This window comes from Chrysemys picta, chromosome 23, assembly GCF_011386835.1.
Source record: "Chrysemys picta bellii isolate R12L10 chromosome 23, ASM1138683v2, whole genome shotgun sequence".
NCBI classification, from domain to species: Eukaryota; Metazoa; Chordata; order Testudines; family Emydidae; genus Chrysemys; species Chrysemys picta.
In genome coordinates this window covers 1,251,450-1,269,819 of record NC_088813.1, presented here as the reverse complement: position 1 = coordinate 1,269,819, position 18,370 = coordinate 1,251,450, and the positions used below count along the sequence as shown (strand labels likewise).

At 49.5% G+C, this 18,370-nt stretch overlaps 1 protein-coding gene across 5 annotated transcripts in view; it reads left to right on the top strand.

Moving 5' to 3' along the window:
• Nucleotides 1–11,366, top strand: part of LUZP1 (leucine zipper protein 1) — a 65,288-nt gene extending 53,922 nt beyond the window's left edge. For 4 of the 5 annotated variants that reach the window (XM_065577210.1, XM_065577211.1, XM_065577209.1 and 1 more), the window contains 2 exons: nucleotides 3,546–3,713; nucleotides 5,568–11,366. In XM_065577210.1, coding sequence (XP_065433282.1) covers nucleotides 3,546–3,713; nucleotides 5,568–5,606 — 207 coding nt within the window. In that variant the 3' untranslated portion in view covers nucleotides 5,607–11,366. The remainder of the gene's footprint in view (nucleotides 1–3,545; nucleotides 3,714–5,567) is intronic. The other variant, XM_065577214.1, reaches the window with a different exon arrangement.
• The last annotated feature ends 7,004 nt before the right edge of the window (nucleotides 11,367–18,370 follow it).

Here is an 18,370-nt window from a genome sequence, read left to right as displayed (position 1 = left end):
TGGCACCTTAGAGACTAACAAATTTATTTGGGCATAAGCTTTCATGGGCTAGAACCCACTTCATCAGATTCATGGAGTGGAAAATACAGGAGCAGGTATAACAATTCAATTGACAGCAGGATATCAAGGGAGGAAAAATATCTTTTGAAGTTATTTGTCTTGTTAGACTGACTTCACACTTGGTAAGGCAACTCACATCTTTTCATGTATTTATACCTTCTCCTGTATTTTCCACTCCATGCATCTGATGAAATGGGTTCTAGCCCACGAAAGCTTATGCCCAAATACATTTGTTAGTCTCTAAGGTACCACAAGGACTCCTCGTTGTTTTTGCTGATACAGACAAACACGGCTACCACTCTGAAACCAGTTAATATAATATACTCCTGTAGACTACTGGAAGGCATTTGACTTAGTCTTGCATGACATGCTGATTAAAAAAGATTAGCACTATACAAAATCCACATAGCCTATATTAAATAGCTTTAAAAGGTAATTGTAAATGTCATTCAATGAGGGTGTTTCTAATGGGGTCCCACAGGGTTTTGTTCTTTATCTTAATGATCTGGAAGAAAATATAAAATCATTGCTGGTAAAGTTTGCAGATGAGATAAAAAATGGGAGTGGTAAATAATGATGGGGACAATTGAACTGGATTGCTTGATAAATTGGGCTCATTTGAACAACATCCATTTTAATACAGCCAAATACAAGGTCATACATCTAGGAAGAAAGAATATAAATCAGCCTTCCAGGATGGGGGACTGTACTCTGGAAAGCAGTGACTCTGAAAAGGACCTAGAGGTTATGGTAGATAATCAACTGCACATGAGTTCCCAGTGTGATGCTATAAGGGGTCCCTGGATGTACAAACAGGAATAGCAAGTACAGTAGGGAGGTGGTATTACCTCTGTGTAAGACCTTAGTGAAACCATCACTAGATACTGTCTAGTTCTGATGTCTGTATTTCAAAAAGGAAGTTGTCAATGATGACTGGTCTTCAACAGGGGTCTCCCCCATCCTCATTGAATGCCCTAACTGCTGGGCTAAAAGTCAGTCACTCTGTTTCTGGTCCAGTGACTAATTATTTATACAAAGTGGAACAGCATCAACCAGAAAGACTAGAAGAAACATACTTCATGCTAATCCCCAGCCCAGTGGCTAGGGCAGCCTGAAGGGAGATGGGAGTTCAAATCCCTGCTCCACAGCAAGCAGAGAGGGATTTGAACCTGGGTCTCCACTCTAAAGTCACGTAGGTGGGCTGAAGAGGGAGGCAGCACCAACACCTGCGTTTCCGGGATCAGCATTGTTTAGCACAGGGCTCTGAGCATGCCTGCCAAAGTGAGGCCCCTAAGGCAAGATAGATGGGCAGAGTTGGCCCTAGGTGTTTTGCCAACCAGAGTGGAAAAACCCAGCCAAATGATGTCACATACTCCGACTCGACGGTGTTGAGTTGGTGCCTCCAGAAATTGGCACCCAGGGCACCTGCCTCTCCAGCTGGCCCTGTCGGCATGGGAATGCTGAAATTGAGGCTGCTGCAAGGACTCACGTGTGAGAGAGGTACCTAGGTGTTAGGACTGAGGTGACTGTGTGCATACCCAGTAGCAGAATTTAGGCACCTAAGTGACTTTGCAGGTGGAAATTTAGGCGCCTGTAGGGTTAAGTGGCAGCTGAGTGCGGGTTCTGAGGATCTAAATGTTGGATGCAGGCATCTGAAGTGTCTGTTAGGGGCCTGAATTCCTTTGTGGATCTAGCCCTTTCTGTTCAAAGTCTCTCCTGTGGGAATTGTGCTGAGGAACTAAAGGGGGGGTGTCCTTTGTCTCCTTTAATCTTCACATTAGCCATGGATAAGCCTACATTTTAGTTACAGGTATTTTTAGTAAAAGTCATGGACAGGTCACGGGCAGTAAACAAAAAAAATTCATGGCCCATGACCTGTCTATGACTTTTACTAAAAATACCCGTGACTAAATCTTGGGGAGGGGGTGCCCCGGGTGCTGTGGGGAGGCAGCTTGGGGGTGCCATGGCCCCAGTCCCTGCAGGTGCTGGGGGGAGGTGGGTGGCACTGCATGGCCCGGGACCCCCACGGTTCCCCAGAAGCCGAACCATCCCTCAGCTCCTAGGCGGAGGTGTGGCCAGGTGGCTCTGCACATTGCCTCCACCCCAAGCACTGGCTTTGCAGCTCCCAGAGGCAGCACGCAGAGCCCCTGGCCATGCCTCCACCTAGGAGCCGAGGGATGTCACCGCTTCTGGGGAGACTTCCTCCCCCCCCCGAGGTAAGCGCCTCCCAGAGCCCCCACCCCTTCCTGTGCCCCAACCCCCAGCCCTAAGCCGCCCATCCAACGTCCTGTTGCTGCTGGGGGAGGGGGACCCGAGGCTGCCCCCACAGCAGCCGGTGCGGCTGGCCCAGGAACTGCCCAAGCTGCTCAGGCAGCCCCCGGGCCAGCCACACCAGCCACTGCAGAAGTCATGGAGGTCCTGGAATGTCGTGGAATCTGTGACCTCTGTGACAAACTCACAGCCTTAGCCGTGTAGCCTATTGCACAGTGAATTTATCACAGGAATAGAACTTGCAAGAACATATCAGCTGTAATCACCAGGGATGTGATATTATTTGTATCTAACCCAAACAGCTAAAGAAATCCATTATCCAGCAGAGCACCTAGGGGTTACACACAGGTCCACCCAGAGGATTCAGGGGGCCTGGAGCAAAGCGGGGGAGCTGCGGCGATTGTACTCACCTGGCGGCGCTGCAGGTCTTCAGCGGAATTTCGGCGGTGGGGGTCCATCAGTCGGTCCGCGTCTTCGGCAGCACTGAAGGACCCGCCGCTGAAATGCCGCCGAAGACACAGGCTGCCGCCAGGCCAGGGCTTGCGGGGCCCCTGCGGGGCCTGGGGCGAATTGCCCCACTTGCCCCGCCCCCCTGCCCCCTCCACCCCCCCGGGCGGCCCTGGTTACGCATTGCAACCCTGACCAGAGCAATGCTGATATATCTCTAAGGATCTGGGCCTATGTGTCTAACGCTGGGCATCCAAAAAGGGAAGCCCCTCACTCAGTGCCCACTTCGAAAAATGTTGGCTTCAGAACGCTGCTGTTTATTTTTATAAATATTAATTGAAAACGAAGCAGTTTGCCCTGAAGCCAAGTTAATGGTGCTGTTGCAGTCCTAACTTCTACATTTCTTGCCTGATTAAACTGTTTTTTTAACTTTGGGACCTTGTCATTGCATCAGTTATTCTGCACTCTAGGTTTGCTGTGGGAATACATGGGCAGCAGGTCATTTGCTGATGATGCAAAGTTATTTTCATCAGTAAAACTGACAGAGGACTGTGAGGTTCCCCAGAAGGCTTTATGCCCTCTGTGAGACTGGACAGCACAATGGATGGTGAAACTCACCGTGGGCAAGTGGGCACATTAGCTAAATTAGATATGACTTCTCTGATGCTGCACACCTGCAGGACTCTTGGAGGCAGCTACAGTTCTGGGCACTCTCTGGTGTATTGAACAGCACAAGATTTCCAACCTTTTTGCTCCTATTACTACAGGAGGAAAGCAAAGATTTTGTTCCCAGTTCCAGAAGAAAACAATATGGCTCTTCTGAGCAGCTGTCCCAGGCTGAGACTTCAGAGAAAAGGCCAACCTCCCAGATGGAGCTGCAGCAGCGCCCTGGAACCAGTCCCCATGCACAGCTGGGCTGCAAGACAGAGGACCAGGTCGGTCAATCTAAGTGCTATTCTAAAGAGAACTAAACTGGTCAAGGGTGAGGCATAAGGCTCTTGCTTCAGAGATTTGCAAGCTCGCTGACTTTCACCCTACAGCCAGGTCAGCCCTGGGGCCACTGCTGCTGCAGAGTTGGGGGTCCATTCCTGCCCATGTGCTTGGGGTATGCAGATCCTTCCTACCTCTTTTCACATGGGGGACAGGGTCACAGGGGTATAGGTAAGTGGGTGGAAGGTCAGGTGGCTATTTTTGCTCACTGTGTGATTAGGAGTGAAGAACAGTGCTGGAGCTGCTCAGAACTCTTTTTGTTCAGTGTTTGTTGAGAAGCAAACCCAACAGATTGCAAGTCAGTCGGGGTGACATCCTGTTTTGCCTCTCTCTGAACTTTCCTTTGGGTACAGGCTTGTGTGCAGGGTCTCTTCCCATTGATTTTCGTTTATCAGTGTTTGGAGCAGTGGGTGGTGAGGAAATCCTCTCTCACAAGTACCACTTCCTTCCCCACACAGAGAACTCAGAGGGGATTTGCATGAGCCTACACTGCACTTTAACACCCATGGCTGGCCCATGGCAGCTGACATGGCTTCACAGGGCTTGAACTGCAGGCCTATAAAATTGCAGTTGCAGACATTCAGGCTTGGGCTGGATCCTGAGCTTTGGGACCCTCTCCCTCATGGGGTCCCAAAGCCTGGAAGTCAGCCTGAGCCCAAATGCCTATGTAATGATTCAACAGCCCTGTTGCCTGAGCCCGCAAGCCTGGGTCAGCTGACATGGGCCTGAGCATGTGCATGGCCAAGCCTGAGAAACACTGCCTGGGAACTCATAAAGAGATGAATTTTTTGACATTTGGCTGCTGTTTCTTCAGAGCCTATCTGCACTGGCACTTAGAGTGCATGGCATCTGTCCTGAATATGCTCTTTTCGATGGATGCTGTTAGCAAAGTAAGCACTATGCAACTTAATGTGACTGCTGTGAAAAGCGACTGTCAAATGGCATCATGGGGCTCCCTATGCATTGTGTCTCCATGACTCGAGATCAGATCTGTCTAATTTGGAAATAAGAAGACATGTTTTATAACTGTTAATGCCACCAACTCCCCTTTGGGTCTGAGAGTCAAGCTGAGTTCTTTCCATTCCCTGCCTCATCACCAAAGGTAGTTGTTCTGCAGCCAAAGTATTCCCAGAGGGACACCTTAAGGCTAATGACATTGCACGGGTGTCATTAGGATCATGATCTGCCGAAAATGGGGCTCCACAGATTTAGCTGAGGGCTTATTTTGGCCCTGCAGGGTCACCTATTACTGGTGATGATGCACGAGATGAACCCAGTGTGATTCATAGATCGCAGGCTGCCTTCTTGAGGTTAACAGCTGGAAAACCCTGGAAACTAGTGCCCTGGTTATATCCACTGGGAAACAGGCCAGGTCCCTAAGGGAAAAATTCCATAAAACTGAGAAAATAGCAACTACAAAACTGTGCTCCTTCTGTAGCTCAAGGAGGCTGATTTAACAAATACGACCTGTCCCTGGACAAGGCCATGGTATCACTGGGAAGCCTAAGGATGAGATGGGGCATGTCAGAGCTGTTCCAGTATAAATACAGAAAGGGGGTAGGTTCCACTGGCCAGATCTGACCCTGTCTGCTCCCTCTGAGTTGCCGTGTCTGTGCATGAGGCTGTGGCATTTGCTCCCCGCAGGGGAAGGTAGGAGAGGAGGTAAAGGGAGAGGGTTTGGGTGGTGGTGGCTGTCCAAGAGAAGTTGTGATGTTTGTTCCTCTGGTGCATACTGCTGTTGGAGAGGAACAGATCTCTGAGCTGCTCAGTATGTGATGCTGTGGGGTTCTCTCTTCTAGGGCATTTCCCGCTCCTCCCGGATGACCTCTAGGAGATGAACTTCTTTCCTTTCGCCAAACGAACACTCCATTTCGTGGGGCAAGAGCCAAGGCTGTTACCAGCTGCATGGGTGTCATTCCTGCCTTGTAAACGCAACGAAGCCTTCAGCTAGCCTGGAATCTGTTTTCTAATGTGATTTGTGTGGGACAGAAGATTAACGAGCACATTTTCCTTCTCTGCCAGGAAGGTGGCTGCAGAGACTTCTCTCAGGGGAACCCACTTCTCATCTCTGGTCTGAGACTGGATTTGTCTCCACAGGAATATAGGTCTGTATCAGTATGGAAACTCCTCTGGGTCTGTGGCCACTGCATCTATAGTCTGCTATGGTACTTGCAGTACAAAAGAGAACCCTACATTAACCACTGTAATTTATAAAGAACACTAGAGCTACCCCAATAGCCACAATGCAACTGGCTCTTACAGCTGCTGAGCACATCTGGATTTTCAAAAGGAACCGAGTCCTTCCAAGTCTGAAAGTTTTCAGTGTCATGGTGAAAGTTTGCATTATTCTTAATCTGCCTCTGCTATTGCTCAGTCAAAACACCTTGCACCAGGAAAGCACATGAGTTCCCAGATCTCTTCAGCCACATGAAGGAGGAACGCATTCACCCCAGGTCACATCCATGTGTAGAGAACATTGCTTAGAGAGCTTCTTCACCAGGATTCCTGCCACAGGCCTGGCATGCCTTGCCACCCCATTCCTCCTTGGCCAGAGATTTGATAATACAAGGCTGTTTACTGAGCCAAGCAAAACAGCAATGAACGCTTCCCTCAGCTTGGACCTGGCTGCCTTTCAGCCAGAGCTCTGTGCTCCCACTGCCCCTCCCACCCCCCTCTCCCGCCCTAGCTGCCATGCACTGAGGTTCATGAGTGGAGCTTTGCACCTTGCACTCGAAGGCAGAACCCTCCTCTCCAAGAGGCACAAATGAGCATTGAGCTAAGTTGGGATTGATATGCTCAGGCCATTCTCCAGCCTTGCCAGGAGCCATCCTGTGTCTCCCTTCTGGCCAGGGGCTGCTCTACCTTCTCCCCACTACCCCTCTGGATAGGGGCTTTTCCTTGCCCCTCCCTATTACCACTGGACAGGGGCTATTCCACGAACCTCCCATCATGCTTCAGGACAGGGTGATTGCCTGAACCTTCCTGTCTCCCCTCTGGCCATGCTGGGAGCCATTCCACCCTGACTCCATTGCACTGGCTATTAGTGCTGCATGACACCCACCCTGCACAGTGCGGGGGGGGGGGGGGCGGGGGAGGGATGCTACATGGCTCCCAGCCCAGTCAGTGCCGTGATCTCATAGTCTGTTTGCTCTCAGGGAAGGCAGTTTGCATGTGAACCACAGATGGGTACAGAGCTCTCATGATCCCATAGACAACCCCATCCCTGTCCCATCTTCCCATCACCAACTCACATATAGAAACAGCTGCTCTTTCCCCCAGACCTCTCCTTTAGCCATCAGGAATGGCTGCCCCTCCCCATAGGAGATCACTAGTGGGCCCAGCCAATCCAGGGGCTGGGGTTAGGGAGGGAGGCTGGAGCAATAATAGGAGAAAAGAAGAGGAGCCTACTGAGCCCTTATCTTCTGCACCCACCTAGCCCCCATGCACTGTCACTGGGAGGCACTGCACTCTGGGCCAGGGAGGAAGGAGTCCCTGTCGGGTCCCAGGAAACAACATTGCCTTCCCCTCATGCTTGCCACTGGGTCTCCCCAGCACCTGGAATCCATGGAGGAGCTCAGCCTGGGAGGCTGCTGGGTAAGGCCCAGCTCACTCAGAGCCCCTGTGCTTGGCCTGTCCAGTGAAATGTGAGGGGAGGATTCATTGCCTGACATTCATGCCCTCAGCCCCACACCAGGAGAGCTGAACTCATTTTGTGGCTGACTCCTGCCCATGCTGCAACCTCGTATGGTAAGGACAGCAGAGCCAGACATGCCCCAATGACAGGAGTGTCCTGAGCCTACGTCGTTGTGGCCAAGAGAGGGGTGATCTGCTCCCAGAACAAACCACTTACTACGGGACAACATCTCAGGGCGGGGGAGCAGCCTGCCGCAGATACACCTTGTGTAGCACATCAATTCCCCTTGGGGCCCACTGCTCCAGTCCCTCTACGCCATCTGCTGGGCAAAGGGAGTTCTGCAGATTCCTCAGCCTAAGCTTTGAGGCAGCTGCAGTAGGCTCTTCGCCCTCTGCTGGTAGGACACCCTTGCACATAACAGTTTCCTCCCCACCCTCTCATGGCCACCACGAACCTCCGCTGAAAGGGAACGAGGCTGGAACTCGGTGTTTGTTGACAGTGTTAATGCTCCACACAATTGCCATGTTTGTCTCTTCCACGGGTGTGGGGGCAGGGTTTAGCTTTCACTTGCCTTCTTTCCTTTTAAGCTGGGCACATCCTGTCCCACCACACCTGTAAGCAGCAGTGCTCTGAACACTCTGTACCATCACTGGACCCAAATTCCCCATGTACCACACAGGAGGCAGCACTTGGTGAGCAGTAAGGAAGAAGTGCTCCCCAGGCCAGCTGCTGGACTGGCAGCAAAGGGTCATGGCTGGTTTCATTCTCCTGGGAAGGGTGATTGCACTTGTGTATTAACTCCGCTCTAAGCATAGTCAAAGTCACAGTACAAGGTTTTCTTTGTATGCTGATAATAGACCAATCCTTCCTCTTTACGTCTTCCCCCCTTACTTTCCCAAGGTTCATGGCTAAAATTTTCAACAGTGCTGAAGTCACTTCAAAGCCTAAATCCCACTGCTGTCACTGGACCTCATCTCAGCAGTGAGTTGGGCCATGTCATCTGTGGTAAATGGCTCCCTGGGCACCAGCAGCATGTGAGCCCCTCCTGCAAAGGCTTGTTCTGCTGCCATTGTGCCTCTATCCCGGTCCATGCACTAGCTTGCTGCTGGCTGAGCCTGCCCCTCTGTGCAGGGTTCGGGTCGCTCTCTGAGCCTTGCCACTCATGCAGGGAACTAGCTGAACCATTCCCGTGGCCACCAAGGGGCATTAGCCCGCTGTAGCTGAGCCCAGCCTTGGTGAAAGTGTCTGTGCTGTGGCTGTTCCCCTGCTGGACAGCCCTTCTCAGTGCCCTCGAGGGTCACACACCCAGCATAGACTCTGTGGTTCCTTCCAAGCCTTTCCTCATTCAGGCACTGCCTCAGCTGAATACAGTGTTGCCACAGGCTCTTTTCAAGGCATTCATTTCACTCCTTATTGGGGCAGCTTTGAGGTCATCAGATGCCAGGCTTGTGCCCATAAGTCCCTGCCTTGTCCTCTAGCCCTCACAGCCTCTCTCTCCGAGATGCTGCGCAGCAAAAAGTCATTTTGGCCTTGATTCAATGAAACTCCTAAGTATGTGCATAACTTTCAGCCCAAGTACAGTCCCACTGACTTTAGAATGAAAGCTACACACGTGCATAGATGATTTGCTGGATCAGGGCCTTGGGCAAACCCAGCCAGCAGAGTCTGCAGTGATCTCTGGCCTCGCCATTCCTCAGGCCACATCTTAATGACCCTATGTGTCCTGAGGGGGGAATGTGCTACATGCACCATCACTCCAGCTCCCTTCAGTCTGCACAGAACCTGGGCGGGAGGCCTCATGTTGCTAATTAGGCAGAGTTCACACAGCCCCTCTGTCTGGTCCCATTGAAGCCAGAGGGGGTGTTGCCAGACATGTCACTGAGAGCAGGAATGGGGCCATGCTAACTTAGAAGCAGTCATCCAAGCACTGGACAGTGCCCTTCCTCAGTCTGCTTGCAAACAGGAACTCCCCATTTGGACAGCCATAAAACTCAAGCCCCACTGTCAGCACAGGGAGGCAGCCCACCTCCCCTGCCTTTAAACATATTTCTGAAATTCAGGTCAAATGCGACCACTGCCCTTTCCATTTGACGGCCTTGTCACCAGAACCAAGGACGAATGCAGTGAGCCTCAGTGTTAACTCTGAATGGTGCCAGCTCCCATCAGAGCCTGTCCACACCTGGCATCAGCAGCCTTTCAGCAGTGGACTAGGAGCACTGGAGTGTTCAGTGCCACTTCTACTCTCCACAGGAGGGTCCTTTGGAAGACACACAGTGGATCGAGGACTGTCTCCTTACTCCTGGGGCCCAGAGAGATGAGCAGATAAGAACTTGTCTTCAGTTATCCTGGCCAGTAATTTGGACTGTTCATTCACTACTTTAAGTCATATTATTTGGATTCCTGTTCTTGAACAGAAACAATCTCGCTACCATTTCACTGGTTGTAAATAATGAATGTAAATGTCAGTCAGTAACTAGGTTGTGGGTTATCTTCTTAACAAATCTGAGATTAACTCTGAGCGAGAAATCCTCATTGAAACCTAACGGGGACATATCCCCTAAACCTGAGTGCAATAGGAGCTGATTGTATTATTAAACTAATATTAATGATTTCAGGAAACATTACATTTTACTCAAATTGCACACTTTTGAGAACAGCTGTAAAATAGAGTAAATATTTGTAAATATTGTCAGCACTGGGGAAATGTTTGTAATTGTAGCATATGAATATGGTGGGGTTTCCATGGACTTGATAATGCTGAAATGTGAATCAGACATTCAGAGAATTCCAAAGTTGTAACTGTATTTGCTGCCTGTTGGAGTATGTAACTGTTGTTCTCGTCTCCCAAGAAGCACTTGAAGAAAAATCCAACCCTTTATATGCAGACCACACCTCCCAGCTAGGTTTTGGAAAAACTGGTATTTACTGAAGGGGTTTTCACACTGCCATGGACAGCCTCTGGCCGGGCCTGCTTCAGGCACCTCTTGGACTAGGTGGTTCAAGAGTAGCTCCCTTCACTTCCCTCATGTCTGGAAATGAAACTGCAGCCATCCCTGGGGATGCATTGAGCAAGGTATGGCCCCTCCAGTGGCTCTGGAAATTCAGGTGTCTGAATATCTGATGTTCTTTGCTGTCTCTGTCCATCAGTAGTGGGAATTGTCAGATACCAGCTCATTAGACATGACGGGGCAACAGGAGGGCTATGATGCTGAAGATATTCAGAAAAGCAAGGAAAACACAAGGAATAGGGTGCAGGTGGCTCCCATGGGTGTTTGGGGGGAAGGATTTACAGAGAGTGAAGAAATAGTTACACTAGTGTCCACCTTTAATAGAACTAGCCACACTCACCTCACCCATGTGCATAAAGACCATTTACTGCGCAAGAGGTGAAGAGTGATGTAGCTGCTTTGTAGGGCATACAACACAAGGGCTCATCTAACTCTTCCTTGATTATTTCACTGTGCATTGGGGAGGCACCTTTGCCTTGCTGCCATTCAGCACCTGAGCACTCCAGCCAGTGTGGAATGTATTTTTAAGAGACTAAATACATTTTTTGTATTTGTGGATGTTTGATTGGGGAACTGGGTCCAGTCATCGTGTTACAGGCAGATAGGAAACCAGGTCTCTTTTCCTTTTCAAATATTCCTGCTAAGTTATGTGAGTCCAATTCAAGTCAATTCTTTTCTGAGGTTCTATCATTCACAGTTCCCCTCTACTCCAGACAAGAGAGCTACCAAGAGAGCTACCAGCACTGTCCTGACTCTCACAAAACTCATGTAAGCATGTTCAGTAGGGGAAAGCCTGCTCCTTCCTCTCCACACTGCTTAAAGATGGTGCTCACCTCCTACCAGTTATATAGCGCTCCTAGTCTGCATGCCAAGTTTAAACACAGTTTATCTGCATGTATCTCCTGACTAATGCTATCAGCTCTACAGTATGTAATCAATAAAATTATCCCTTTGTACATGTTAGTGGGATATGTGTGATTTGGGGCTGTAGCGGTTCTCTTACCTACCTTGTTTGTGACTTGGCAGGTTTTTGGCTTCTCCATCTATGGAGTTGACATGACCTCACATCCATGCTCCCACTGCAGAAGATGAGCAGAGGCTTTGTGAATTCCAGTGGGGCCTGATTCAGGGATTTAGGTGCCTAAAGTGTCTAGGGTGACCAGAGGTCCCGATTTTATTGGGACAGTCCCAATTTTAGGGGACTTGTCCCACGTCCTGACCTTACATCGGTCAGGACGCACTTTGTCCCGATATCGGGGGACTCTCTGGTGGAGGACACAAGCCGGTGCTGCCGGCGCCGCTCACCTCTTCTTCCTGGGTCTGGGGCAGCGCAGCTGAACTCCTGGCACTCGCCCGCCCGCCGGCAGGAGCCTGCAGAGTGCTGCAGCCCCACTCCCCAGGCACGCACAGAGACGGCGAGTAGGTCTCCACTGTGTGCTGCAGGGGTGGGGCTTGTAGGCGCTGGCAGCAAGCTCCCCCGCCCCCGCTCGACCCGACCCACGTGACCTTAGGAGTCAGAGGGACGGGACCTGCCTGCTGGATGCTTCCTGGGAGCCGCTCCAGGAAAGGCTAGCACTGCCTGGGACTCAGCTGGCCCCCTGGCAGGTCCCTCTGGCAGGGTGGGGGGCTCCGCCCCCCCGCCCCGCGTCCCGATATTTGACCTCTGTCATCTGGTCACCCTAAAAGTGTCAGACACCTAAGTCCCTGTGTGAATCTAGCCCCAAGTGAGCTTAGGCACCTACAGGGTTCAGCAGGCATTTTGTGAATTGCAGTGGAGCCTATAACTGGGACTTAGGCACCTAAGTCTGGTGTTTAGACCCCTTAAATACATTTATGAATCTAGGCCTAAAAGCCTTTAACATATGTGTCAAGCTCAGAGGAGTTTGGAACAGCAAAACTAGGGCTACCATATGTCCAGATTTCCCCGGACATGTCCAGCTTTTCGGTCTATAAATAGCCATCTGGGGGGGATTTTTAAAAATCTAAAAATGTCCGGGATTTCCCCCCCCCCCTGGTCGGCTATTTATAGACAGAAAAGCGGCGGCCAAGCACCACTGGGCACCCAAAGCCCCTTCCCCGCTCCCCCCATCCCCTGCAGCCTTACCATGCTGTCCGGCCCCGCAGCTGTCGTCCCCCTCCTCCCCTCCCCTGAACGCTCCTGCCCAGGCCCCAGCCGTGCCAGCCCCAGCTCCAGCCCGGCTCAGGCCCCAGCAGCGCCGGCCCCAGCTCCGGCCGAGCGCGCCGGCTCGGGCCCAGCCGAGCACCTCCGGCCTGGCCCCAAGCCCCGCAACCCCGGCCGGAGCTCCAGACGGAGCGCAGCCCGATTCCTGGGCTCTTTAAAGCCGGCCCTGGTCAGGGGACAGGGAGCGGGGGTTGGATGGGTCGGGAGTTTGGGGGGGGGGCTGTCAGGGGGCCAGGGGTGTGGAGAGGGGTTGGGACAGTCAGGGACAGGGAGCGGGGGGGGTTAGATAGGTCAGGGGTTCTGGGGGGGCAATCGGGGACAGGGGTGTGGAGAGGGGTCGAGGCAGGCAGGTAGCAGAGGGGGTTGGATGGGTCGGGAGTTTTGGGGGTCCTGTCAGGGGGCAGGGAGCAGTTGGATAGGGCATGGGAGTCCCCGGGGGTCTGTCTGGGGGCTGGGGGTGTGAATATGGGGTGGGGGTCTGGATAAGGGTCAGGGCAGTCAGGGGACAGGTAGGGTCATAGGGGGGCAGTGAGGGTGGGGGGTTCTCAGGATGGAGCAGTCAGGGGACAAGAAGCAGGGTGGCTTAGATAGGGGGTCGGGTCCTAAGGGGCACTTAGTGGCAGGGGTCCCAGGAGGGGGCAGTCAGGGGACAAGGAATGGGGGGGTTGGGTGTTCTGAGGGGGGCAATCAGGGGGTGGGAAGTGGGAGGGAGTGGATGGGGGCAGGGCAGGGGTGGGGCTAGAGCAGGGCTCCTCCCCCCCAGTGTCCTCCTTTTTGCTTGTGGAAATATGGTAACCCTAGCAAAACCATATCACCTGTGTAAAGAAGGACAGACACAAATCAGTCCAGTATTTTGAGAGGGAAAATACTTTCCCCCTTCTAAACCCATCACAACTTCATTAATGTGAAAAAAAGAGGAAAGAGGCCGATAAGCAACCCTGATGGCTTCCCTTTGTGATGGAAAATAGAGTCAGGTAGGCTCACCTTGCCCACCTAGCCTAACCTGGGTCAGTTTGGCTAGGAAGGGCTCTCAGATGCTATATTAGCTTTGGCTCTATGCTAGCCCTCACAAGTTTCTCCCAGAGATGACGACGCTAATTCCCAGGACTATTTCTGTCATTTTTTTTATAAAGAGGAACAATAATACTGGTAGACCAACTTGGTGGAAAATCCCTGTATTAGTTATATTGGTAAATAATGTTGCTAACACATGAGCCCACCAATAAAGATTGTCCTTATAAACTACTGCTGGGATAAAGTCCTCGCAAGGAGAGTTGTTGGTTTATCAACATTCTAACTTCCCTGGTGGAGACTGGAGACCAGTCTGGAAAGGGACAACAGTTGCAGTCCATTGAGACTGTACCAAAGGGTCAATAGATCATAATCCTGGATCAATAGATATCATAGTCCTGGAAGATATTGAGAAATCATCTAGTCCATCCCCCGTGCTGAGGCAGGACCAAGTAAATCTAGACCATCCCTGACAAATTTGTCTATTCTGTTCCTAAAATCCTCTAATGACAGATTTCAGAGGGGTAGCTGTGTTAATCAGTATCAGCAAAAACAACGAGAAATCCTTGTGGCACTTTAGAGACTAACAAATGTATTTGGGCATAAGCGTTCGTGGGCTATAACTCACTTCATCAGCTGCATGGAGTGAAAAATACAGTAGGCAAGTATAAATATACAGCACATGAAAAGATAGGAGTTGCCTTACCAAGTTGGGGGTCAGTGCTAACGAGGCCAATTCAATCAGGGTGGATGTGCCCATTCCCAACAGTTGACAAGAAGATGTGACAGAGATTCTACAAACATCCTTGGAACCCAGGGCTCAACTATTCTTATAGTTGGAAAGGTTTTCCTAATATCTAAACTAAATCTCCCTCACTGCAGATTAATCCAATTACTTCTTATCTACCTTCAGGGGACATGGAGAACAATTGCTCACCATCCACTTTATAACAGCCCTTCACATATTTGATGACTGTGATCAAATGCCCCCTGTCTTCTTTTCTCAAGACTAAACATGCCCAGTTTTTTTTAACCTTTCCTTATAGTTCAGTGTGTATTCACCCTGGTATTCACCCCCTACACACTATTATAATACTCTTTGTACAAAATATCCCTTGTGAGGTATCATTTGAAACCTAATAACTTGCTGGTATCATGGTGCAATGTGTGTAGCAACAGTATATGAAAAGTTATGAATTCCCCCTGAATGCTGTTAATGGCACATGTTCAAACCCACATCGCCTTGATTAGACAGAATTGGTCAAGCAGGTCTTAAACAACAGAATGTGTGTGTAAGCAGAGTCTGGATGAGCTCTCCCCTGACATCTAGTGGTGAGCTGTGGAAAAATACTTCAGAAGCTGATCTCGTTTGCATGGACACACCCACCCTGCCTAGGTGCTCAGCATGGTGGGACTGCTTGCCCAAATGATCCCTTGTGTCTAGTGTTGGATACCCAGTCTCCTTGTTATTGGGGCAGGAGTAATAAAGGGTTGCTATCCTTGTTGTGTGAACCGAGGGCATCAGAACTGTACCTGGCATAGCCCAATGGAGGAACTCACCTTCAGCTGAAGAGCACTCACTAGGCAGGGGACATGGGTTCCAAAGCCACACGAATTGACAGGGAGAGGTAGGTCTAGGTCTACCCTTTTCTTGCTCCCCACAGTATAATAAAAGAGCTAATTTAGACTCAATTGAGAGGCTTATTATATGCTGCAGAACTAAAATCACAGATATCTAAGTCTAAGTATTAAACCTACTTTGGGACAGTGTCTCTATTGCAAGAGACTGCCCAGTGTGCACCAGCAGTGAGGCTCCCCTGCTAACAGCTGAAATCATTGAGAGCAGTGTTAAGTGTGTGTGTGTGTGGGGGGGGTCACTGAAGACATCTTGGTGAGTGGGCAGCTGGTGGAGAGATGTGGCAAGCGACCAGCAGGGTGGCTGGTGGAGAGGCATGGCAAGCAGCTAGCAGGGTGGTTGGTGGAGAGGCATGGCAAGTGGCCGTTGGGGCGATGAGCACGTGCCGGAGCGGTGCAGCGTGTAAGGTAATTCCTTATCCCTCACCCCCTCACCTTCCACCCAGGTTGGGAGGTGAACTCTGTGGATGAACCTCTGAACTCTGGGGCTGCTCTGGCCAAGGACAGCAACTGTGAGTGGGGTACAGAGAAGGGATGGGCACGTTAAAGGGACTTTTGGGTTGCTGGACTTAAGACACTGAGGGGGGGAAGGACACTGCCCAACTTACTTGGGGGTGGGTCTTTTGCTCATGGTTTGTGTTTATGAGCCCTAGTTGTGGTGTTTTCCCAAATTAATGCTGAGTTAATTCCCTCCTTTTATTAAAAGTTTTTGCTACACTCAGACTCTGTGCTTGCGAGAGGGGAAGTATTGCCTCTTAGAGGGGCCCAGGGGGTGGTGTGTAATTGTCCCAGGTCACTGGGTGAGGGCTCGAGCCAGTTTTGTGTTGTATTGTTGAAAAGGAATCCCTGGATACTGAACCGGGCCCTTGTGGCTGCTGCCTCCACCTGGCAGAAGGGTAACATGTATTTTGTCTCAATTTACATATGAATGGTAAACAGGGTTCACAAACAGCAAGAGGGAGTAGACAGGAGACAAGAACATCTGCATTTCACCAAACAGAGATGAGAAGAAATGGCATGGAACTTCCTTCACTACCATGTTGCCTTCTTTACTGTTAGAATAAACTTTGCTCTGAGGGCTAACTATGAGGATAATGCATCTCAAAAGAGTACTGGATTATAAAAATAAAGGGCAAAACCCCCAGGTTATCTCTCCCTGTCCCTCTCTCACCTAAAAAGAGAAAAAAGAAAAGTTGTTGGACCTTGGGAGCAGATCCGACTTGAAACTTGATCAGCAATGCTACTGAAACAGGTGGTAAGAATCTCACCTTGAACCAAGTCTAGTTTGTTAAGTTTAATAGTAGAAAACAACAGTTAAGAATAAAATTGTCAGATACATAGAAAAACAAACTGTTGAGCAATAGTCAACATGGTTTCTGTAAAGGGAAATCGTGTCTTACTAATCTATTAGAGTTCTTTGAAGGGGTCAACAAACATATGGAGAAGGGGGATCCAGTGGACGTAGTGTCCTTAGATTTCCAGAAAGCCTTTGACAAGGTCCCTCACCAAAGGCTCTTAAGTAAATTAAGTTGTCAAGGGATAAAAGGGAAGGGCCTTTCATGGATTGAGAACTGGTTAAAAGACTGGGAACAAAGGGTAGGAATTAATGGTAAATTCTCAGAATGGAAAGGGATAACTAGTGGTGTTCCCCAAGGGTCAGTCCTCGGACCAATCCTATTCAACTTATTTATAAATGATCTGGAGAAAGGGGTAAACGGTGAGGTGGCAAAGTTTGCAGATGATACTAAACTGCTCAAGATAGTTAAGACCAAAGCAGACTGTAATGAACTTCAAAAAGATCTCACAAAACTAAGTGATTGGGCAACAAAATGGCAAATGAAATTTAATGTGAATAAATGTAAAGTAATGCACATTGGAAAAAATAACCCCAACTATACATACAATATGATGGGGGCTAATTTAGCTACAACAAATCAGGAAAAAGATCTTTGAGTCATCATGGATAGTTCTCTGAAGACGTCCGTGCAGTGTGCAGAGGTAGTCAAAAAAGCAAACAGGATGTTAGGGATCATTAAAAAGGGGATAGAGAATAAGACTGAGAATATATTATTGCCCTTATATAAATCAATGGTACGCCCTCATCTCGAATACTGCGTACAGATGTGGTCTCCTCATCTCAAAAAAAGATATACTGGCACTAGAAAAGGTTCAGAAAAGGGCAACTAAAATGATTAGGGGTTTGGAATGGGTCCCATATGAGGAGAGATTAAAAAGGCTAGGACTCTTCAGCTTGGAAAAGAGGAGACTAAGGGGGGATATGATAGAGGTATATAAAATCATGAGTGATGTGGAGAAAGTAGATAAGGAAAAGTTATTTACTTATTCCCATAATACAAGAACTAGGGGTCACCAAATGAAATTAATAGGCAGCAGGTTTAAAACAAATAAAAGGAAGTTCTAGTTCACGCAGCGCACAGTCAACTTGTGGAACTCCTTACCTGAGGAGGTTGTGAAGGCTAGGACTATAACAGCGTTTAAAAGAGAACTGGATAAATTCATGAAGGTTAAGTCCATTAATGGCTATTAGCCAGGATGGGTAAGAAATGGTGTCCTTAGCCTCTGTTTGTCAGAGGGTGGAGATGGATGGCAGGAGAGAGATCACTTGATCATTACCTGTTAGGTCCACTCCCTCTGGGGCACCTGGCATTGGCCACTGTCGGTAGACCGGATACTGGGCTAGATGGACCTTTGGTCTGACCCAGTACGGCCGTTCTCATGTTCTTATGATCACATAGTCTCCGAAAGCTTTGGTGGTGCAATAAGCTCGCCAATGATGGACACAGACTGAACATCCAGCCAGAGTACCTTAAGGGCCTAGCTAGAGTTTGATCCAGGTGGCATTTGATCTGCAAGACGGCTACTAGATGGACCTTTAGTCTGACCCGGTACGGCCGTTTTTATGAAACATTTTATTTTTTATTTCTTGCAACCATTTCAGACTTTAATGCCTTAATACTTGTCCTCACTTAAACTCTCTCTCTGTAATTAAATGAACTAGTTTTATTCTTTAAGCACAATGAAGCCAGTGTTGTGAACTGTGTGGCTAACTCCATTTAAAGTGGCAAAGTTTAGAGGGGCAACGGGCCTAATATATCTGAACTGTCCAGGAGA